The sequence below is a fragment of the Bufo gargarizans genome, chromosome 7 (genome assembly GCF_014858855.1).
Source record: "Bufo gargarizans isolate SCDJY-AF-19 chromosome 7, ASM1485885v1, whole genome shotgun sequence".
Lineage (NCBI taxonomy): Eukaryota > Metazoa > Chordata > Amphibia > Anura > Bufonidae > Bufo > Bufo gargarizans.
The window spans coordinates 82,280,243-82,304,682 of NC_058086.1; the positions used below are offsets into that span (position 1 = coordinate 82,280,243).

A 24,440-nucleotide genomic window follows, 5' to 3' on the forward strand; every position below is an offset into this window, starting at 1 on the left:
TTTTTGAAGCAGCTCTGAATTTCTGAGCACCTGTCATGTTTCCTGAGGTTCTACAATGCCCAAACAGTAGAAAAACCCCACAAATGACCCCATTTCGGAAAGTAGACACCCTAAGGTATTCGCTGATGGGCATAGTGAGTTCATAGAACTTTTTATTTTTTGTCACAAGTTAGCGGAAAATGATGATTTTTTTTTTTCTTACAAAGTCTCATATTCCACTAACTTGCGACAAAAAATAAAAAATTCTAGGAACTCGCCATGCCCCTCACGGAATACCTTGGGGTGTCTTCTTTCCAAAATGGGGTCACTTGTGGGGTAGTTATACTGCCCTGGCATTCTAGGGGCCCAAATGTGTGAGAACTAGTTTGCAATCAAAATGTGTAAAAAATGGCCTGCGAAATCCGAAAGATGCACTTTGGAATATGTGCCCCTTTGCCCACCTTGGCTGCAAAAAACTGACACACATCTGGTATCGCCGTACTCAGGAGAAGTTGGGGAACTTTTCCAATTTTTTTATACAAAGTTGGCATTTGACCAAGATATTTTTCTCACCCAGCATGGGTATATGTAAAATGACACCCCAAAACACATTCCCCAACTTCTCCTGAGTACGCCTATACCAGATGTGTGACACTTTTTTGCAGCCAAGGTGGGCAAAGGGGCACATATTCCAAAGTGCACCTTTCGGATTTCGCAGGCCATTTTTTTACACATTTTGATTGCAAAGTACTTCTCACACATATGGGCCCCTAAATTGCCAGGGCAGTATAACTACGCCACAAGTGACCCCATTTTGGAAAGAAGACACCCCAAGGTATTCCGTGAGGGGCACGGCGAGTTCCTAGAATTTTTTATTTTTTGTCACAAGTTAGCGGAAAATGATGATTTATTTTTTATTCTTTTTTCCTTACAAAGTCTCATATTCCACTAACTTGCGACAAAAAATAAAAAATTCTAGGAACTCGCCATGCCCCTCACGGAATACCTTGGGGTGTCTTCTTTCCAAAATGGGGTCACTTGTGGGGTAGTTATACTGCCCTGGCAATTTAGGGGCCCATATGTGTGGTAAGTAGTTTGAAATCAAAATGTGTAAAAAATGGCCGGTGAAATCCTAAAGGTGCTCTTTGGAATGTGTGCCCCTTTGCCCACCTAGGCGGCAAAAAAGTGTCACACATCTGGTATCGCCGTACTCAGGAGAAGTTGGGGAATGTGTTTTGGGGTGTCATTTTACAAATACCCATGCTGGGTGAGAGAAATATCTCGGCAAAAGACAACTTTTCCCATTTTTTTTATACAAAGTTGGCATTTGACCAAGATATTTATCTCACCCAGCATGGGTATATGTAAAATGACACCCCAAAACACATTCCCCAACTTCTCCTGAGTACGGCGATACCAGATCTGTGACACTTTTTTGCAGCCTAGATGCGCATTTTTAGACATTTGGATCCCAGACTTCTTCTCACGCTTTAGGGCCCCTAAAAAGCCAGGGCAGTATAAATACCCCACATGTGACCCCACTTTGGAAAGAAGACACCCCAAGGTATCCAATGAGGGGCCTGGCAAGTTCATAGAAGTTTTTTTTTGGGCACAAGTTAGCGGAAATTGATTTTATTATTTTTTTTTTCTCTTAAAGTCTCCCTTTCCGCTAACTTGGGACAAAAATGTAAATCTTTCATGGACTCAATATGCCCCTCACGGAATACCTTGGGGTGTCTTCTTTCCGAAATGGGGTCACATGTGGGGTATTTATACTGCCCTGGCATTTTAGGGGCCCTAAAGCGTGAGAAGAAGTCTGGAATATAAATGTCTAAAAAATGTTACGCATTTGGATTCCGTGAGGGGTATGGTGAGTTCATGTGAGATTTTATTTTTTGGCACAAGTTAGTGGAATATGAGACTTTGTAAGAAAAAACAAACAAAAAAAAAATTTCCGCTAATTTGGGCCAAAAAAATGTCTGAATGGAGCCTTACAGGGGGTGTGATCAATGACAGGGGGGTGATCAATGACAGGGGGGGGTGATCACCCATATAGACTCCCTGATCACCCCCCTGTAAGGCTCCATTCAGACGTCCGTATGATTTTTAGGGATCCACTGATACATGGATCGGATCCGCAAAACGCATACGGACGTCTGAATGGAGCCTTACAGGGGGGTGATCAATGACAAGGGGGTGATCACGCATATAGACTTCCTGATCACTTCCCTGTCATTGATCACCCCCCTGTCATTGATCACCCCCCTGTAAGGCTCCATTCAGACGTCCGTATGATTTTTACGGATCCACTGATACATGGATCGGATCCGCAAAACACATACGGACTTCTGAATGGAGCCTTACAGGGGGGTGATCAATGACAGGGGGGTGATCAGGGAATCTATATGGGTGATCACCTCCCTGTCATTGATCACCCCCCTGTAAGGCTCCATTCAGACGTCCGTATGTGTTTTGCGGATCCGATCTATGTATCAGTGGATCCGTAAAAATCATACGGACGTCTCAATGGAGCCTTACAGGGGGGGTGATCAATGACAGGGGGAAGATCAGGGAATCTATATGGGGTGATCACCCCCTTGTCATTGATCACCCCCCTGTAAGGCTCCATTCAGACATCAGTATGCGTTTTGCGGATCCGATCCATGTATCAGTGGATCCGTAAAAATCATACGGACGTCTCAATGGAGCCTTACAGAGGGGTGATCAATGACAGGGGGGGATCAACGACAGGGAAGTGATCAGGAAGTCTATATGCGTGATCACCCCCTTGTCATTGATCACCCCCCTGTATGGCTCCATTCAGACGTCCGTATGCGTTTTGCGGATCTGATCCATGTATCCTTGGATCCGTAAAAATCATACGGACCTCTGAATGGAGCCTTACAGAGGGGTGATCAATGACAGGGGGGTGATTAGGGAGTCTATATGGGGTGATCAGTGGTTCATAAGGGGTTAATAAGTGACAGAGGGGGGGTGTAGTGTAGTGTGGTGTTTGGTGCAACTTTACTGAGCTGCCTGTGTCCTCTGGTGGTCGATCCTCACAAAAGGGACCACCAGAGGACCAGGTAGCAGGTATATTAGACGCTGTTATCAAAACAGCGTCTAATATACCTGTTAGGGGTTAAAAAAAATCACATCTCCAGCCTGCCAGCGAGCGATCGCCGCTGGCAGGCTGGAGATCCACTCGCTTACCTTCCGTTCCTGTGGGCGCGCGCGCCTGTGTGCGCGCGTTCACAGGAAATCTCGGCTGTCGCGAGATGACGCGCCGATGCGTCCAGGAGGAGTAAATCAACCACCTCCCGGACGCATCGGTGCGTTAGGCGGTCGGGAGGTGGTTAAAGGGCCTAGTTCGCAATATCCGTTTAATTGTGAGTGATGCTCATGTTGAGGATGTGTCATGTTTCGTCCTTAGCGGTCTGCCTACTCCTCTAGTGTTGGGGCTACCCTGGCTCACTAAACATAACCCCACCATTGATTGGCAAGCGAGGCAAATAAATGGTTGGAGTGACTTTTGCAAAGAGAATTGCCTCACGACATCTGTTTCTGAGGTTGCTACTAAGACTGTACCATCTTTTCTCTCTGAATTTTCGGATTTCTTCTCTGAGAGTGGAGTTCAGAATTTGCCCCCGCACAGGGAGTACGATTGCCCTATTAATCTCATCCCAGGCGCCAAACTGCCTAAATCTCGTTTATACAATCTTTCCCAACCTGAGAGGATCGCTATGCGTGCTTATATCTCTGAGAGTCTGAGAAAAGGACACATACGTCCCTCGAAGTCACCTGTTGCCGCTGTTTTTTTCTTTGTTAAGAAAAAAAATGGTTCTTTAAGACCTTGTCTGGATTTCAGGGAGCTGAACAGTATCACTATTCGTGACCCTTATCCGCTTCCTCTGATGCCAGACCTGTTTAACCAGGTTGTTGGGGCTAAAGTCTTTTCCAAATTAGATCTAAGAGGGGCATACAACCTGGTCAGGGTCAGAGAAGGAGACGAATGGAAGACGGCCTTCAATACCCCTGAGGGCCATTTTGAGAATTTGGTTATGCCTTTTGGTTTGATGAATGCCCCAGCCATTTTTCAGCATTTCTTGAACAGCATTTTTTATCATTTGATGGGAAAATTTGTATTAGTGTATTTGGATGACATTTTGATTTTTTCTCCTGATTTCAAAACTCATAAGGAACATTTACGTCAGGTCTTGCTCATCCTGCGGGAGAATAAATTATATGCGAAACTGGAAAAATGTGTGTTTGCGGTTCCATGAAATTCAATTTCTGGGGTTTCTTCTCTCCGCTTCTGGTTTTCGCATGGACCCCGAGAAGGTCCGCGCTGTGCTTGAGTGGGAGCTTCCTGAGAATCAGACGGCGCTGATGTGTTTTTTGGGCTTTGCCAATTATTACAGGAAGTTTATTTTGAATTATTCCTCTATTGTTAAACCACTCACTGATATGACCAGAAAGGGGGTAGATTTTTCCTCTTGGTCAGTAGAGGCGCGTAAGGCTTTTTCTAATATCAAGGAGAGTTTTGCTTCCACTCCCATCTTGGTGCAACCTGATATTTCTTTACCCTTCATAGTTGAGGTTGATGCTTCTGAGGTGGGTGTGGGGGCGGCGACCGTGTGCCTTTTTCTCGACAAAACTCTTCTCCGCAGAGAGAAATTACGATGTGGGAGATAGGGAATTGTTGACCTTCAAGTTGGCTTTTGAGGAATGGCGCCATTGGCTAGAGGGAGCCAGACACCCTATTACCGTATTTACTGACCATAAAAATCTGGCCTACTTGGAGTCAGCCAAGCGTCTGAACCCGAGACAGGCCAGATGGTCTTTGTTCTTTTCTAGGTTTAATTTTGTTGTCACGTTCCGCCCTGGAGTTAAGAATGTGAAGGCAGATGCCCTGTCACGTTGTTTTCTGGGAGGTGGGAATTTTGAAGACCCGGGTCCCATTTTGGCTGAAGGTGTGGTGGTCTCTGCTCTTTTTTCTGAATTGGAGGCAGAGGTGCAGGCAGCCCAGTCAGAGGCTCCTGATCTTTGTCCTCCTGGGAGGTTGTTTGTGCCTCTCGCTTTAAGACACAAGATTTTTAAGGAACACCACGATACGGTCCTTGCTGGGCACCCGGGGGCAAGAGCCACAGTGGATCTCATCGCTCGGAGATTCTGGTGGCCTGCGCTTCGTAAGTCAGTTGAGGGTTTTGTGGCAGCCTGCGAGACTTGCGCTCGTGCCAAAGTCCCTCATTCACGGCCATCAGGTCCTCTCCTTCCCTTCCCCATTCCTTCCCGTCCTTGGACACATCTGTCCATGGACTTTATAACGGACCTGCCTCGTTTCTCGGGGAAGACTGTGATTCTGGTGGTAGTGGACCGTTTTAGCAAAATGGTGCATTTCATCCCTTTTCCTGGTTTGCCCAATGCTATGACGCTGGCGCAGGCATTTATTGATCACATTGTCAAATTGCACGGTATTCCTTCACTCATAGTCTCTGATAGGGGCACGCAGTTTGTTTCCAGATTCTGGAAGGCTTTCTATTCTCGCTTTGGGGTTCGGTTGTCATTCTCTTCTGCTTTCCACCCGCAGTCGAATGGCCAGACAGAGCGCGTCAATCAGAATCTGGAGACATATCTGCGCTGTTTTGTGGCGGAGAATCAAGAGGATTGGTGTTCTTTTTTGTCCCTTGCTGAGTTTGCTTTAAATAATCGTCGTCAGGAGTCCTCTGATAAGTCACCATTTTTTGGTGCATATGGGTTTCATCCGCAGTTTGGGACTTTCTCGGGAGAGGGGTCTTCTGGTTTACCTGATGAGGACAGATTCTCCTCGTCTTTGTCATCTATTTGGCAAAAGATTCAGGATTATATAAAGAGCATGAGTGAGAGATATAAGCGTGTGGCGGATAAGAGACGTGTGCTTGGTCCGGACCTGAATGTTGGTGATCTGGTGTGGTTGTCTACCAAGAATATCAAATTGAAGGTTCCCTCCTGGAAGTTGGGTCCTAGGTTTATTGGGCCTTACAAAATCCTGTCTGTCATCAATCCTGTTGCCTACCGTCTTGATCTTCCTCAGACTTGGAAGATCCATAAAGTTTTTCATAAGTCCTTATTTAAACCTTATGTTCAACCCATTGTACCCTTGCCTTTGCCTCCTCCTCCGATTATGGTTGTTGGGAATCTTGAATTTCAGGTCTCTAGGATTGTGGATTCTCGTCTTGTCCGCGGTTCTCTTCAGTACCTTGTTCATTGGGAGGGTTATGGTCCTGAGGAGAGGATGTGGGTCCCAGTGACGGACACTAAGGCCTCTCGTCTCATCAGGGCTTTCCATAGGTCCCATCCTGAGAAGGTCGGCTCTGAGTGTCCGGAGTCCACTCGTAGAGGGAGGGGTACTGTCACAACCAGACAACTGAGAAGCTCTGACAGAAGCCTTTCAGAACCTCCTCCTTGAGTTTTCTTTGTTGTGCTGTTCAGTTCCTCATCTCGTTAACCTCCCTCAGCTGTCATGTAGTTGGACTGATTGCTTCCCTTTAAATTCCTCCCCATAATGCATTACTGGGCGGCTTATACTACTTCCTGGAGTGTGTGTGCATGCTGATCTTGTTTTCCAGTCTTCTACAAAGTTAAGTGCTGAACATTTATCTGTTATTTTCTGTTTGCTGGATCCCAGGTGACCCTGACTCCCTCCGTGTCTGGTGTAGGGAGCCGGTGGTCCTGTCCCCTCACTATTGTAGGGTGTTCTGGGGTTATATAGTCGAGGTACGTGGATATGCAACCATCCACCTCTGGGATCTTTGCATAGGCTGAGCAGCCAGGGAAAGTCTCAGGTCTTGTGCAGGGGTCTCCATTTTGGTTCCTTAGCTTTGGATCCAGTGAGTCATATATGCATATTGCTTTGTCTTGTTTCCTGTACACAGCTGTCCGTGACAGCTTTCTTGTCTGCGCAGGTGAGCGCCGGTGGCCTTTCCTGGTTTTGCAGCGGCGGTCTTTCGTGTCTGCGTAGGTGAGCAGCGGCGGGCTCTCCTGCTGCCCCCTATGCACAAGAATGTGACTACTATAATACTGCCCACTATGGATAAAAATATCACTACTACCAAAATAAGCCATACGTTCTCTTTGCCACAGGCGGTAATAGCCAGACAATACACAAGAATCAGTATCTACTGGTAATGCCGCTTACCAGATTCTTCCTTGCTGTAACTCGCAAGTGAGTGACCGGCTTTCCTGTCTGCGCAGGTGAGCAGTGGGGGGCTTGCCTGTCTGTGCAAGTGAGGAGTGACGGGCTTTCCTGTCCGTGCAGGTGAGCACTGGCGCGCTTTCTTGTCTGCGCAGGTGAGCACCGGCGGCCTTTCCTGGTTTTGCAGCGCCGGTCTTTCGTGTCTGCGTAGGTGAGCAGCGGTGGGCTCTCCTGCTGCCCCCTATGTACAAGAATGTGACTACTATAATACTGCCCACTATGGATAAAAATATCACTACTACCAAAATAAGCCATACATTCTCTTTGCCACAGGCGGTAATAGCCAGACAATACACAAGAATCAGTATCTACTGGTAATACGGCTTACCAGATTCTTCCTTGCTGTAACTCGCAAGTGAGGGGTGGCAGTCTTTCTAGGGAACAGCAATGTGCTCCTGCGTTTGATATGTGCTGACTGACCCCCTTTTTTAGTTTTTCTTTGCAGTTTGTACTAGAGGTGTGGCTGCCTCCTCAGTCATGCACTCCTGACCACCCTGTCTGCCCTATGGGCTGATTTTTAATTAGTGTTAGTACATAGTCTAGCCTGCTCCCCCTCACTGAAGCCATGGCACCAGGAGTGAGATCGTTTTCTCACTGCAGTCCTTGGTAGCCATTTGGCGCCGGTGGTGTTGTGGAGTTGGCCTGCTGTGTAACCTACACTCCCTGAAGTGTATGGTAGCCGTCATGGCACCTAACAGGTAGAATTTAGCGTAGGAACCCGTCTAACAGAGATCGCCTTGACGCTCGGTAGACGGGCTCAAATAATTTTGTACAAAACGATTTGCCAAGTATCTCGCACTTATAGTGTAGCACTTGTTATTATTATGCAATTTTGTACTCTATATTGCATAATAATATCGCCAGTGCTTTACAATACACAAGAATCAGTAACTACTGGTGATGTGGCGTACCAGATTCTTCCTTGCTGTAACTCACAAGTGAGTGGCAGGCTTTCCTGTCTGCGCAGGCGAGCAGTGGCGGGCTTTCCTGTCTGTGCAGGTGAGCAGTGGCAGGCTTTCCTGCTGTGTGTCAGAGATGGGTCTAGATAAGCTACTTAAAGATACTCCCTATGGATAAAGAATATACTATAATATACAAGAACACTGTTCCTCCTTCACACCCCCGTCATCAGTCTTGAGGCTTACAGTACTTCATTACACCCCCTCACTGTTCCTGACCATTAGACCATTTTAAATTTAAACTTCTCTCTCAGACTGAATTGAAGCACCAAATCTGTCATGTAGGTATTGGAGTGGTAGATTCTGCAAAACTCAATGTATTTAAGAATTAAACAGGGACGTCTGGTCGTTGTGGCAGGGAGCAGAGGGTGGCTTGGTGGCACTGGGTAGCGGTCTGGGATGAATGCAAAGGAGGCAGTTTTAGGACAGTCTTATACACAATGTGTGTGAACAATGTTAGCTCTATTCCCATCACATACAATGTGGGCATATTGCCTCCCAGGCTGTGAGCTGTGCGCTGCGATTGGCCAGCGCTGCAGCCTAGGAGAAGGAGACGCCCACAGGACAAGGGAAGACCCGCCTACTATAACTTAAAGAGCAAAGGTACCGGAGCCTATAACGGGAGAACGGAGCTGCGCCCGGGGATAATAGTAAGTGCAGTGAGATCCCCGGGCGCCGCTCTATATGGCAGCATACTCAGTTCACATAGTTTATACAAGTGAAAGGTCCTCTTTAAGGGAGGGCTCATGTTCTTTGTATTAGTGACAGGTGATGACCAGTAACTTCAGAGCAATTACTAAGCAGGGATACAGGTTTTTTTAGGTTACCCTTTCACCCCCGTTGTGAAATTCCTGTCCTCTGCCGGCGGTCTCACCTGGATTGTGGGTCTCTTTGTCCCAGTATTGCTCTTTCAGTCTTCCTCCAGCTGCTCCCCCTGTTTCCTCTGGGCAGGTGGCAGTGTGAACAGTCTCCAGTCTGACAGTCTGGGTACACGGCTACGCTGCAGGGAAGGTGGACTGGGGTAATAATACGCAGTCCGACATGCTGCCCAGGTGTGGCACGGCACATTAGGGGCCATCCCTTGCGGCTCTTCAGCTTATAGGGCCCCAGTGAAAACTGAGCAGACGCGTCCACTCTGGGGTTCACCTGAACCCCTACTTCTTTGGTGTAAGAGCGGCTCAATCAACCCCAACTCCGACCCCAGTTGGCTGAGCAAGACCTACAGCTGAGCCCATCGGTAGTTATCCAGGCAGTCAAAGGGAAGGGCAGACTTCATGGGCCCTGGGGCCCCCCTGTAGGGAGGCTTCCAGTAGAGCCCCTTGGGTTTGTAGTAAGGGGACTGTAGCCGATAAGTGGGCCCATAGTATTGGAAGGGGGGATAGGGAGGGTGCTTGATCAGAGTCCTGCAAGAAGCAGGTGGGCTGCGCGGCTGCCCCTTATATCAGCCTGTTATAACAGGCTCGTTACTTTAATGCCTTCACTGCCAGCCACACCTGAGCCTCCCCAGCGTGGTGGATCTCTCTGCATCGTAGGCTGTACAAATGGTGGAGTGCTCCCTCATACCACCGCACGTGCGCCAACCGATGAAACTGGTCACAATCGCACTTATCGGGCTCACACCAGAAAAGCCCCCCCCCCCCCCCACACACACACACACACACACACACACACTTCAGCATAAAATAGGAGACGCGCAGAGAGTGTTAGGTAGGCGGGGGGACACTGGACAGCAGCAGCCATTAGCAAGTGGCGAGGTGATGATCAGTTATCTCGCCACTTGCTAATGTTAAGTATGTAAAAGGTTAATAGAAGCCGCTTGCTGGTCGAGACACTAAATATCCAGTTAACCATATATCTCTTTCAATAGTCTGTGCTTAGTAGGAGAGGAGGTTATCTCCTCCTAGTAAGCACGGACTATTGAAAGAGATATATGGTTCACTGGCTATTTAGTGTCTTGACCTGCGCGGGGCTCCTATTAACCCTTTTCTTCCTTTATTAAGGTAATTTTTGTGAGCCCAGGCAGGGAGCTCACACGGAGCACCAGCAGCGGCCCCCTGAGTATTATCATGGTCGTAAAGACATAAGGATTAGCCTTTAGCAGCGGCAGCGCAGGGGTGACTGTGAATTGTTTGTAGGATGTTAAAGGATAACTGACACACTTAGACCCTAATTTCAATTTTCATATATGTAGTTACTAATAACATGATATTCCAGAATCAGTTACTATTAGACTGACTTACCCAAAATTTAATAAGATTCAGCCCTTAGCAACCAGTCTGCATAAAACTGCAATTTCACTATCCAGTTAAGATGGTCGCCACTGCCCTCACCCTGAGGCTAATCCCGCCTGCCCTCACTAGCCAGTGACAATAGCCCCCCAAAAGTGTCAGTAACCAGAGCCCTCCCCGCTAAAAGGTTAATCTGCAGCACAGAGGGGTCCTCTTACCACATGTTGCTTTCATTTATACACTGAGCAGATGGCAGATCTCCCTTCCCTGGTCTGCGCTGCTCCAACTCTGCATTCTCCAGCTCTGCTGAGTGAGGGAGCGTCTGCCAAGCACAGGGACAGGGAGAAGTGCACACAGCCCAGGCACTGTTATCAGCTGCTGGGGAGGACCTGGCTTTAAAGGGATTCTGTCACCTCCCCTCAGCCAAAAAACGATTTAAAAGCAGCCATGCAGCACAGCTTACCTGGATTAAGCTGTGCTCTTTTATCTTGAAATCCGTCCAGCAGTTAGTGCAAAAAACGACTTTGATCGATATGTAAATGTGTCCTGAAGGTGCCCAGAGGGGCGTTTTTTTCTTCTTAGTGAGCCCAGTACCGCCCCTCTTTCAGTGCCCAGCCCGCCTTCCTTGTACTTTCTAACCGCCGCCCCCAGCCTGCCACAGCCTCTCCTGCCTCTCCTCCCCCTCCCTCACGCCGAACGAAGTCTCGCACAGGCGCAGTACCCACTGAGGGCTGCGCCTGTGCGATCATCAGGAGACTGAGGGCGGCAGCTTCATCTTCGTCACTGGGCATGCGCCGAGCCCAGTGACGTCCGATGTTAGCTCTTTCCCTCAGTCAGCCTGGTAGGAAGCGCAGAGGATTGCCGATCGGCTGCTGCACCCTGCGCTTTCTCCAGTTTGCCTGCCACAGTGAAGACGGCCAGCGATTTCTTTCCCCACCCTCCCTTCAGGAAAGAAATAAGTATTTGTTGGGGCGAATTAGGTATTATTATATTAAGTAAAGGCAGGCAGACTGGAGAAAGCGCAGGGTGCAGCAGCCGATCGGCAATCCTCTGCGCTTCCTACCAGGCTGACTGAGGGAAAGAGCTAACATCGGACGTCACTGGGCTCGGCGCATGCCCAGTGACGAAGATGAAGCTGCCGCCCTCAGTCTCCTGATGATCGCAGGCGCAGCCCTCAGTGGGTACTGCGCCTGTGCGAGACTTCGTTCGGCGTGAGGGAGGGGGAGGAGAGGCAGGAGAGGCTGTGGCAGGCTGGGGGCGGCGGTTAGAAAGTACAAGGAAGGCGGGCTGGGCACTGAAAGAGGGGCGGTACTGGGCTCACTAAGAAGAAAAAAACGCCCCTCTGGGCACCTTCAGGACACATTTACATATCGATCAAAGTCGTTAGTTTTGCACTAACTGCTGGACGGATTTCAAGATAAAAGAGCACAGCTTAATCCAGGTAAGCTGTGCTGCATGGCTGCTTTTAAATCGTTTTTTGGCTGAGGGGAGGTGACAGAATCCCTTTAATCATTTACTTACAGTCCCTGGCTGTCAGTAATGTGACCCTGCACGCTGGTGCTCCGTCTATTGACCATGCCTAGCAACCCTATTTTAAGCACAGGTAAAAGTAGGCTGTACAGGGAACAAAAATGTGGAATTAAGGGGTAATTGATTACACAGTGAAAAGTTGAAATAGGGCCACCAAGGGTATATTAATCACCACAATCCAATACACCAAAAAAATAATATATATGACAGTTATACTTTAAGTATGTGCTGAAAAACTTGTCAAGCTAACATGTTCTGTGGAGCAGTCGGCATGGAGCGGGCTCCTCGTTTTCATGATTGAAGAGCAAGCTGCTACTGTGTTCAGCACAGGAGAATGGGGGTGTGAGGAGCAGCCAATGGCAGGGCAGCCCACGGATCATACTATGACCAATCAGCAGCCTCCTCACTAATAACAGAGCTCTGTACTGTGCAGGGCTCTGTTATTAGATTACTGTCTGTCTGCTGTAGGAAATCCCGTGCTGTCTGTCTAGGCGCAAATGGCGACAAGACTACATTTTGCAATTCTAAGTCGCATTGGCGACCATTTTTGTCGCCATCTGGAGCCCTGACTGAGATAGGAAAGATCAGGGATATATTCCACTCATATTACAAGAATATATACAGGGCCACCCCAACAGATCCAGACAAAATTGCCTCCTTCCTCGACTCTCTCAATCTCTCTACCCTCACTGTGGAACAACAGAAGGCCTTAGATGCGGCCATTACAGAGACCGAGGTGCGAGATGTGATTTCCAATAATAAAGCCCCTGGTCATGATGGACTCTGTAACGAATAGTACAAAATGCTTAACCCTGAAATTATCCCCATACTAACCTAGTTATACAATGCCATGTACAAAGACCATGCGGCGTTGGACCTGTTCCTAGACTCTAGGACAATATTACTTCCCAAGCTCAATAAAGACGTTACACTGCCACAGTCTTACAGACCCATATCCCTCCTGGACAGCGATTACAAATTTTGGGCGAAAATCCTATCAATTAGAATACAGAACATCCTCCCCCAAATCATACATCCCTCACAAAGAGGTTTTTATCAAAACCAGACAATCTGTGAAAAACATCAGGGCACTGAAAAATACAATCAAGAATGTAGGAGACAACTATTAGATTTAACCACTTATGCGAAATTGACTACAGATCCCACTGAAGTGTACAAACAAACACTTAAAGACTTTTGTAAAAAAAGGTTTAAAAAAGGACATCTTATCAGACCAATAAGCTTATTTTAATATTGAACACACAATATAGACTACCTGTCTTTTACTGTTTACCGAAAGTCCGCAAAGATCCAGAAAACCCACTCGGACGACCAATCATTTCAGGCATCGGGTCTTTGACATCTAACCTTTCACAATACATAAACAGGTTCCTCCAACCGGTAGTAAAGAAAACGCCCTCCTATATCAAAGACACTACTCAAGTGATTAAAATAATTGAAGAATTAAAATATAACCCAGATTGAATTTTAGGAACTCTGGACGTACATTCCTTATACACAATAATTGACCACGAACAGGGTAATAATTCCATGACTATTCAATTGGAAAAAAGTGGCCTATTTCAAAAAGAACAGATGGAATACTTAGCAGAAGGAGTAAATTACAATTTAACATATAATTATTTTGTCTTTGACTCAGAATTCTTCCTCCAAACTATGGGCACGAGGTTCACCCCCAGTTATGCATATTTATTCATGGCACATTGGGAAGACCTCGTCATCCAACCCAGACTGGGGACGGACCTGTTCCTATGGCAGAGATATATAGACGACATTGTCTTCATTTGGCGAAACAGTGTTGCAGAACTTCAAACTTTTCTTGAACAGATTAATAGCAACACACTAAAAAAAATTCTTCTAACACTAGTAAGACAAAAATAGAATTCTTAGATCTACAGATCAGGGAGACAAACTAATCTGTAGTACCTACCGGAAACCCACAGCAAGGAACAGTTTTATACTATTTTCAAGCTGCCATCTGCCCAGGTGGCTCCTCAATATCCCCTCAGACATTTAAAAAGAAATTGTACACTCCACGATCAATTGGAACAGGAAGCAAAAAGCTTAAAGGAACAATTTATAACCAAACACTATCCCATAAACCAGGTAGATAGATCTCTAGCTGAAGTAAGAGATATGGAGAGCTCTACCCTTTTTAATAGTGATGGCAAGAATTCTAACGAAAGCATAGAGAAAAACAACTCCTTTCGCATTGTACTTCCATATAGTACTCAATATAGGAAGATAGAACTAATTATAAAGAAACATTGGCACCACATCTTGAAGGACAAACTAATAGGCCCTCTGATTCCCACCAACCCACAAATTACATACAGCAAAGCTCCAAACTTAGGTTTGAAGGTTGCACCTTCAGTTAAACCACAAAAAAACTAATTCCAAAAACACCCGATGAGAAGCTGGTTTAAACTCAAAGGCTTTTATAGATGTAATAACTGCTGCAACTGTGAACTTACCTCTTTCCCAAAAAAGACAGAGACAATTTCTTCTACCACAAACAACTTCTCACACGAAATAAAGGAATTTTTCATCTAAAAAATTTCCTGTGTCGAATCACGATTCATCTTTGAATTTAATACACTCCAACCTGAAGGCGTGAACAATGAACTTGAATTATTTGGATTTCTGTAGACTCTGGGCTGGGTGCTCCACGCCGATGAGAAATCAGAGTTCTACCAGCACTCCGATCTCCCCTTGGTCTGGAGCCCCCTCTCCTCGTCCCCATCAAATATTATCGACTACCAAATATTATCAAATACTATCGACTACGACAGGTTTTCCCCAAGTATGTCTTTGACACTTTATGAAACGCCAAATAAAATTCTTTCCCATAAGTACCAAGCATCCCTACATCATGAATATATATCCCTACCATTTATATGTAACTTTTATCCTTTACCCTTCATGTTCAACTTATATATTTTTACTCTTTATGCGCATATATTTTATCCTTCATACTCCTTTTTTATTTTACTTTACATAGATTTTATATATGTAACATATATTCCTATTTTATTTAATAAACTCTATTTTTAATAAACTCAGCTCTTGCTGCACCTGAGGACTAAATTTAATAATCATATACCATATGCTGGTTAAGGGAACGATCTAACAAGCAAACAAAGCCTATATTGAAATCAGCTGTTAATGATTAAAAACTAATTAAAGACCAATTATTCCCCAATTGAATCCAATGGGAGGAAGTAAATAAAAAGGGCGCCATATCCAAAAGCGGGTCACCACTGAAGGAGGAGTCAGGTGAGACTCCAAAATGCGTCTGGTTATACCCAGGACTACTCGCTTATCTAAAGGACATTATATAATAATTCTACAGGAAGCGCTTGCACATAATTTAACAGCCCATTCATTCACCGCAGCCTCCCCAGCACTAAACCTATGAGATTAAATACAACTACGCTAACCTCTCATAGGATCACGCATCCAGCTGAATTTACATAGAATACCACGTTGGATGCCAAGCGCTTCAGGCGCGCGGTTTTCTCATAGGATCCCGTGCCCCGCTGAATCTACATAAAACATCACGTGGGACGCTGAACGCTTCAGGCCCGCCAAGCCAACACAGGACCATGTGGGATGCTGAACCTGCTGGGCACAAGGCGCTGAATCCGCTGTGTGCTAGAATACAACAATAAGGTAGCAACAGGCTGTGTACTCACTTCTTGGTGGGCGCCACAGGAGTGAGCCTAAAGACACCAGCCTGCGACTGGATCCTTGACTATATATTGGGCATACAGCAAATGTTTATGATTGCTCTATCCTCTAGGCTTTGTTATTGTTCAGCTGAATTGACCTATTGAGTCCTTCCAACAAGAGGACTGACTATTAACCCCTCTGTGGCCGTACCAATTATTTACTGAGGCTCTCGCAACAGGAATACTGAACATTAACCATTGTGTGGCCACATTGACTACCTACCGAGTTTTTTAACAAGAGTATTGAACATTTACTATGCTGTGGCCATATTGACCTTCAGACTACCCCACACCTCTCTTTTTTGACTCCATCTATAAATATTTTTTATATATTCTTTATCCATTTTTATATCCGTGTGACCTAATTGCTATATATTTTTATATCCTACAAGTTTTTTACTATATTAGGAATAAATTATCTAATTTAACTACCACCTGTTTGTCCTCCACTTGATCACCAGATACAGTGTGCTAGTCTAGACTGGGTGAGTCAATACAGACTTAGAGCACCTTACATGACAATAGACAGGTGAGCATCTATATAACCTCGCCACTCCAGAGTCTGATATTGTCCACACCCCTCATCTCGCCTTCTCATCCCCTTTTATGTCTGCATTGAACTATTAATGTCCCTTTCCCTGCTGGATTTATTGAGTATTTGTTTAAATTGACTATTTCACCCCTGTATCTGGTCCTCCCTTGATTACGCCAAATGTGTCCTCCCCTCTTATTCACACTTGATTGAACACCGAGTGGTATAAATATAAGTCCTTCGGTCTTTCAGGCCTTGGTCTTTTCAATGCAACATATTTCAAGTGCAACTTTTTAAGTGCACATACCGAATTATACCAGAATTGCACCAGAAAGGGGACCAAAGGTAATTACAGAAATAGTAAATGCAAACAATGTTTCAATCTTTTATCTTACTCTACCCCCTTTTCCACAACCTCCTGAAATACCCCCACATTCATTCATCCAGCAAGGAACTATTCATCTCTCCCTCCATCTTACCTTCTCATCTGACCGCTTGCACAAAAGCGTTTGGCAACGTAAAACACTTCCTTCCCAAACACACACAGATACCTTATGCCCTCTCTTATTCTCACCTACTAAAATTTTCTCAGCTTCTTTTTATTGCTAGAGATATCTCTCCTAATCCAGGCCCCCTTCAGCAGATCCCCACTACCACCTCTACCTCTACTACAAATCTCCTTCTACAAATTTCTGCAACCCCTTGACCCTAATAACCATTCCTCTGACTCCTGTAACAAACTGTCCTACATTCATGACTTCTTCATCTCAAAAAATTTCTTTAACTGGTCTCACAGAAACATTGCTGACATCCTCTGACACCTCCTCCCCTGCTGCACTCTCTTATAGCGGAATTAATTTCACTCACCCCACTCCCACCCCGGTAGCAAAAATGGTGGAGGAGTTGGTCTTCTCCTATCAGACACCTGCTCCTACAGCCCAACTCCACTGCCATCCTCCATTCCACTCACTTCATTTGAAATACACTCTGTTCGCATCTACTCTCTCTCCAATCTCCAACTAGCTATCAGTCGCCGCCCCTCCCAGTCCCCGTCATCATATTTCTTGACCACTTTAACACCTGACTTCAACATCCCTATTGACTTCAACGTCCCTATTGACACCTGCCACTCAGCCGCCTCTAAACTCCTATCACTCTCTTCCTCCTTCGGCCTCTCACAGTGGTCTTCTGCTTTCACCCACCCACAGAGATGGTCACACTCTGGATCTTATCTTTGCCCACCTCTGCTCCCTATCTAACCTTTCTAATTCACCTCTCCCCCTAGCGGACCACAACCTACTCACCTTCTCTTTACTGATCTCTTCTGCTGCTCCCTCGGTCCGCACACTAACATTCCCCCGCAAGAACCTTAAACATCTTAACTTTCGCTTGCTCTCTGACTCTCTTCTGCCACTTTCTACCATTTGTTCCCTCCAAAACCCAGATACTGCCACCACCCTATATAACACCACAATTAGTACAGCTCTGGACACTGTTGCCCCCCTCACACACAACAAAACCCGAAGAATCAACAGACAACCCTGGCACACCAACCTGACCAAAAAACTCAGACAAGCTTCCAGGGCTGCTGAGCGGCGATGGAATAAATCCCACTCTAAGGATCACTTCACCGCATACAAGCAATCCCTCCTCATTTTCAAATCCTCACTCGCTGATGTAAAGCAGGCCTACTTCTCATCTCTCATATCTTCCCTGTCCCACAGCCCTAAACAACTTTTTAAAACTTTTAATTCCCTTCTCCATCCCCCAGCACCCCCACCCTCTCCTCTCATCTCAGACTTTGCCACATACTTCAAACAAAAGATAGTCAACATCAGAGAAAGCTTCAGCGCACATTCCCCCCAGACCCTCTACACAACTGCTCAGTCTTCTTCTTCCAAAACCCACTTCTCCACCATTGCAGAAGAAAAACTCTCCACTCTACTCTCTAGATCACATCTCAACACCTGTGAACTTGACCCAATCCTCAGGACGTGGTCACAGCAGGAACAGTGGACCGTTTTAAAAAGAGTTTAGATGAAAAGTAAATTACATTAATGCTTATGAAAATATGTAGAAATCTGAGTCTCACTTCCTTCTGGAATTCGCGTCCCCACCTATCCCTTGGTTGAACTTAATGGACTTATGTCTTTTTTTCAACCATATTAACTATCTAACAATGTGCATACTTGAAATTGAATATTGGTGTAATGTAAGTGTCTATTTTTTCTAGGTTCTGCTGGAAGGCTATTTGATGGTGTACATGGACAGTAATCCATCTGCTGATGATTCAGAATGGTTTTGCTATCATGCAACATCAAGCTCTATTTTTCCCGTAGGATTCTGTGAAAAGAACAACATTGAACTCACACTACCGAAGGGTATTTTTTACGTCGAATTTAGTTCCTTATGTATAAAAAGTAATGGAAACAAAGCTTATCAGTTGACTATTGGCTTTCCTCAAGAATGAATAAAACTATCTTTCTATTGCCTCCTGTACATGGTAGATACCATTTAAGGGCTCATGCACATGGCCGTTGCCTGACCATTCCTTGCATTGGGGACCGCAGACGATGCAGACCCATTCAACTTGAACATGTTCTATTTTTTTGTGGTGAAGAGGCACGGAAAGAAACACCACGGAAACACTCCGTAGTGCTTCCATGGGGCTACGTGCCTCCATTCTGTCCCACACCTTCCGGATTGTGGACCCATTCAAGTGCAAAAATGGCCGGGACCCGTATATTGCATGACACCTAAGTCAATGTACGATCCATTAAAGAGGCTTGAAACCTGACTAGGGATGTCCGTTAAAACAGAGACGCCCATCCATAGACAGCTGTTAAGTATTGCTTCTTGTCAGAACAGAGCAGGGTACTAGTTGTTTGAGTGAGATTCCTTAGATGCAATTTTTGAGGGGTACTGGTTAGAAATGACCTGTAGCCACAAAATGCAATGCAATCTGAAAGCACCATGTTATAGAGCAGAGTGAGCTGAGCACATCGATGTATATTTTTGTGGCAAAAGAGTCAGTAAAGCCAGTAATTTTATATATTTGCTTTTTCCACCTCCTGTGAACAGCTGTTGGTACAGGGAGAAAGTGCTATCAATGACTGACGGCTGTCTCTCTATGCACACTTATACACACAATGCTATCAGTCTCTGATAACATCTCCCTCCTGTACCGAGAGCTGTTCACAGGAGGTGGACACAGAAAAAATATAAATGTACAAATTACAGGTTTTGCTGATTTTTTTTCCCAAAAAAGAAAAATTCATCTGCTCAGCTCACTCTGCTCTATAACATGGTGCTTTCAGATTGCATTGCCTTTTGTGGTGACAGGTCCTCTTTAACAAATCTGTTCAAGGCTCTTCATTGGGTCAGACAGTATTCTACATATAGATGGCACTGGTGAGATTAGTCTTTCCGTTTGTTGTTTCAGAACTGCCAGCTGAAATAGTAGAGACAGCATTTTAAATAAAATTAAATGTATATTTAACCCCTTCCCACAATGTACAATGTGCCTTGGATTGAATATAATTCACATTTTAGCATTTTAATTACTTAGATTATGTATTCCATAACAACCAGATTTCCAGAGTGACTGATAATATAACCCCATCGCCTCTTCCATTGCAACACGATTGCGGGCTTGCTGAGAAGCAGTGTGTTACATGAGTGATTAGAGCAGGGATCAGCAACTCCAGCTGCTGTGAAACTACAACTCCTAGCATGCACACCTATTTGGCTGTTCTTGTAACTCCCATAGAAGGGAAAGGAGGATTCTGGGAATTGTAGTTTCAGACCAGCTGGAGTGCCGGAGGTTGCTGATCCCTGGATTGGAGGATCACATGTTAAAGCCCCCCTGGGAATTAAAAAAAATAAATAAACAAAAAAGAAAAGGGCCAAAAAAGTATAAAAAAATGAAATTAGCCTCTTTGTAACCTCCGTCGTACATTTAGTCGCGTTTTTAAACATAATGCCCGCTCACATACACATGTATTCAATCAGCACATGTCTTCTACCATCAGCCATCCTAAAACAGGCAGGCCCATCCCCTTCCACGCCCACACTTTTAGACCTGGCGTCAGCGGGGCGAAGTCGCAGATAGTTGCGCAACTAACTGTTGCGCCACCATCTGCACCTTAAATACACCTACTTTAGGAGTATTTCAGCTTAGTAAATGACCCCAAAAGTGTTCAATGATAGCGATATAGCCACAAATGAACACAATGGGCAATTTAATGATTGCCAGTTATAGTCACCCAGGGTAATAAAAAAAAAATTAACTGTAAAAGTTCAAATCACCACCCTTTCCTCCTAATAAAAAGAAATATACTTAACCAATAAAAAAAAGGGGCATCGCTGCGTGCGAAAACGCCCATACTATTTAAATATAGCAATATTAATTCAATAGGGCAAATGGCGTAAAAGAAAAAAAAATGAAAACTGACAATTTGTAAATTTTTTGTCACTTCAAATCCCCAAAAATGTGTAATAAAAAGTGATCAATAAGTCACTCACACTTTTAAATGGTATCACTATAAAGTACAGATTGCGCAAACAAACACAGCTCCATACGCAAAACTACGAAAATGTTATAGGGGTCAGAATATGGTGATGAAAAAAAAATCTTATTTTATTAATGATTACATTTTTTTTCTCAGTATTAAAACGCTAGAAAAACTATACAAGTGTTTACCGCATAGTGTAAGCTGTAAGAAAAAAAGCCAAAAAACTATGGCAGAATTGCCACCTCATTTTGATTATTTTTTTCTCTCTTCCCACTACATTGCATGCAACCGTAAAAAGTAGAACTTGTCCCACAAAAAATAAGCCCTTGTAAGGCTATGTGAATGGAAAAATAAAAAAGTTCTGACACTGGGAAGGCAGGGAGTGAAAAACTAAAATGTAAAAACTGAAAATCGCAGAGTCCTCTAAGGGTTACAAAATGCATTTCCAAACGTGCACTCAGCCAGCATCCATAAGCTATTTATTTATTTACCAGGAGTCGGGCAGCATACTACACCCACTACCCAATGTTTCAAGGGCAATTTTTGATACCCATTCGATACTTTTGTCCAGTATCGACCTCGATACCGGGATTTGACATTTTTCGATACTATCACATAGCATGGTGCGCATTGCTATCAGCGCGTGCCATGTTTCCTCAGCAGCACAGGGGAGAAGGAAGCACTCTCTCCCTCCCCCCATGCCGCTGCTACAACCAATGAGGAGAGATAGGGGCGGGCGCACTGCGCCACCAATGAAAGTTAACGTTTAATACAAATACAGGAGGCTGAGTGCAGAATCACATAGCCGTTGCCCAGCCTCTATGAAAGGAAGCTGCGATCAGCGGGTTAACTGCTGATCGCAGCTTCCTGTCATAGAGGCTGGGTGATGGCTATGTGATTCTGCTGCCCGCACCTAGCCTCCTGTATGAAACGTTAATTATCATTGGTGGCCCAGTGCTCCCTAGCTCCTCCCCAGTAGTAAATCATTGATGGTGCAGTGTGCCCTACCCCCCCAGTATTAAAATAATTGGTGGCGCAGTGCGCCCCCCCTCAACCTCCTCAGTTTTCAAATCATTGGTGGCAGTGGCCACAGGGTCCCCTCCCAGCTTCTGATTGGAGCCCCAGCTGTGTAATCCTGGGGCTTCTATCGGTTACCATGGCAGCCAGGACGCTACTGAAGCCCTGGCTGCCATGGTAAGCTCCCTTCTGTGTATACTGTGCACAGGGCAGCAGGGAGAGTGTGAGGTTCTATTCACTCTAATAGAGCTTTATTAGGGTGACTAGGACAGGGGATCAAAAGATCCCGGGTTCTAGCCCCTAAGGGGGGAAATAGTAATTAAATAAACAGTAAAAAAAAAAATAATAAGTAAGTATAAATCACCCACTTTCTCAATTTTACATATAAAATATATAAACAATAAATAAATCATATTAAATATAACATATTACATAAAGGTATTTTTTTAAAGTCACTAATTCTAAAAGTAATATTTTGAAAACTCGTGTGATAAGAAATTTAAAAAAAAAATCTAATTATTAGGCAATTGTAATATATTACATAACGCCATGTCCGAAAAGTCCAAACTATTAAAATATTTAAAAAAATCTCCTATGCGGTGAACGCTGTAACAGAAAAAAATAAAAATAAAAACTACATGATTCGCTATTTTTTTTAGTCGCCTTGTCCCCCCCAAAAATAGGATAGGACTGTTTGATTATGGGCCGGACGTTCCATAAAATGCGTAACGCACGCAGCTTTTTTTGGTGTTTTTATTTTTTTCACATTGTATCTAATTGTATCGAGTATCACAATACTTTTTTATGGTATCGAAACCGAATAAAAATTTTTGTATCGAAACATCCCTAATCAGCACCAGACACTTGATCAACTCCGAACTGTAAGGACCCACCAAAATTACAAATCTCACTTAGGCCCTGCAGCGTTTGAAGACACTGAATCCAAACTACAGTACCTCCCTCTGTAACAGCTTCTTAGAATTAACCATTTCCTTACTCTCCATTCTTTCTAAAATTTGCCATCTAAGTTCACTAAGATTATTTTTAGGGATGAGCGAACCAACTCGGAATGCTTCATCCGAAGTTGATTCGCATAAAGAAAAAAAAAATTGGATGAAACAGAATTTTTAATTACATGTAAACCTGTTTAAGCTGTAGCTGCTAAGTAAACCATACACATATAAAACTAGGGATGAGCGAATCGACTTCAGATGAAACATCCGAAGTCGATTCGCATAAAACTTTGTTGTAATACTGTACGGAGCAGGAGCTCCATACAGTATTAGAATGTATTGGCTCGGATGAGCTGAAGTTATAGCTTGCCAAAGTCTTGCGAGACTTCGCTCAATAACTTAATAAATTTATTTGTACTGTAAAAGAAACATTTCCCGAACTCTGGTTCGGTTCCAAGGTACGACTTAGAACCGAACATGAGGGAAATGTTTTTTTTATAGGACCCAAAACCTTTGAAGCAATAACTTCAATACATGTTTCATCCAAAGTCGATTCGCTCATCTCTAATGAAAAGCTTTGTGCAAAGAAACACTATGCACATTATGAATATATTTCTTCCTATTTGTGTTCAATAGGGTATACCGTAGAAGATTTTTCTTGGGAAAGCTATCTGGAGAAAACAAATTCCAAGGCAGCTCCAGCACTGTTATTCAACACTGTAAGTAGCTTGTCTAATGCATTCATTTAGATCAGGTGTGCACGACCTTTTCTGGTTTAAAGGCTACATTATCCTACTGAACAACTCCTAGGGGCTGCAATAATTGCATTGTACTCATTTTGAGATAATAAAATCATTTTTTAAATTGGTCTTTATTGAAAATATTTTTGTACATAGCTGAGATTCTCTAGCAGCAGCCTCTGAATTTTCTCTTGCTTCTGAAGGGGGAAGGGGGTGTTCTTATTTAACACCTTAGAGAGGAGAAGATTACATGTGGCTGTCTCCGTTGTAAAGCATGGGTGTTACAGCCTAGTATTTTACAATTTCCATAGACCACTATGAACAGAGCTGTATGCACGGGCTGTCGTCTTTGTAGAATATATATGTGTATATATATATATAAACAAAAAAGTAAAGTGGCATCACCGTCAATGGTATAAAAATGGGTGCAGCTGGCCCAATGTGGATATAAACCAATCCAAACAGATAAAAATTGCAAAAAAGGGCAGCACTCCAGAAAGTAAAAATGCAAAAAATGCTTTATTTACCCATATGGGACACGCAACGTTTCGGCTCTATGCAGGAGCCTTTCTCAAGCGGTGAGTACAGACAAAATACTGAGTTTATATACCATTATACTGAGTCATATCAATTCACAATACAGGTGTAATCAATTCATAATATATAAAACAATTTCACAAAAGGTGCAATAAAAGTACAGACATTACAATGCATTTTTTGCATTTTTACTTTCAGGAGTGCTGCCCTTTTTTGCAAGTTTTGTCTGTCAGATCTATAATAGTATTAGTGTCACCTTAGTTTGCCCTCCACCCAAAACGCAGTGTTTGCCCGATCAGGCCTGATCGGTCGCCCACACGAGCGTTCACCCATGCCCGCCCCGCCGCAGTGACAACATTTTTATTTATTTTTTATCACTGCACAATCACTTTACAAGCGCTGCGGCGATAAAAAAAAAAAAAATCAGTTTTGATATTTTTTATCAATCGCAGCGGCCTCCGGTAC

General features: G+C 44.3%; 1 protein-coding gene across 4 annotated transcripts in view; it reads left to right on the plus strand.

Annotated features, from left to right (window-relative positions):
* The window catches only part of L3MBTL2 (L3MBTL histone methyl-lysine binding protein 2), a 517,603-nt gene that overhangs the window by 303,744 nt on the left and 189,419 nt on the right, over positions 1-24,440 (plus strand). For all 4 annotated transcript variants that reach the window (XM_044301290.1, XM_044301288.1, XM_044301291.1 and 1 more), the window contains exons 12-13: positions 18,448-18,595; positions 23,335-23,417. In XM_044301290.1, coding sequence (XP_044157225.1) covers positions 18,448-18,595; positions 23,335-23,417 — 231 coding nt within the window. The remainder of the gene's footprint in view (positions 1-18,447; positions 18,596-23,334; positions 23,418-24,440) is intronic.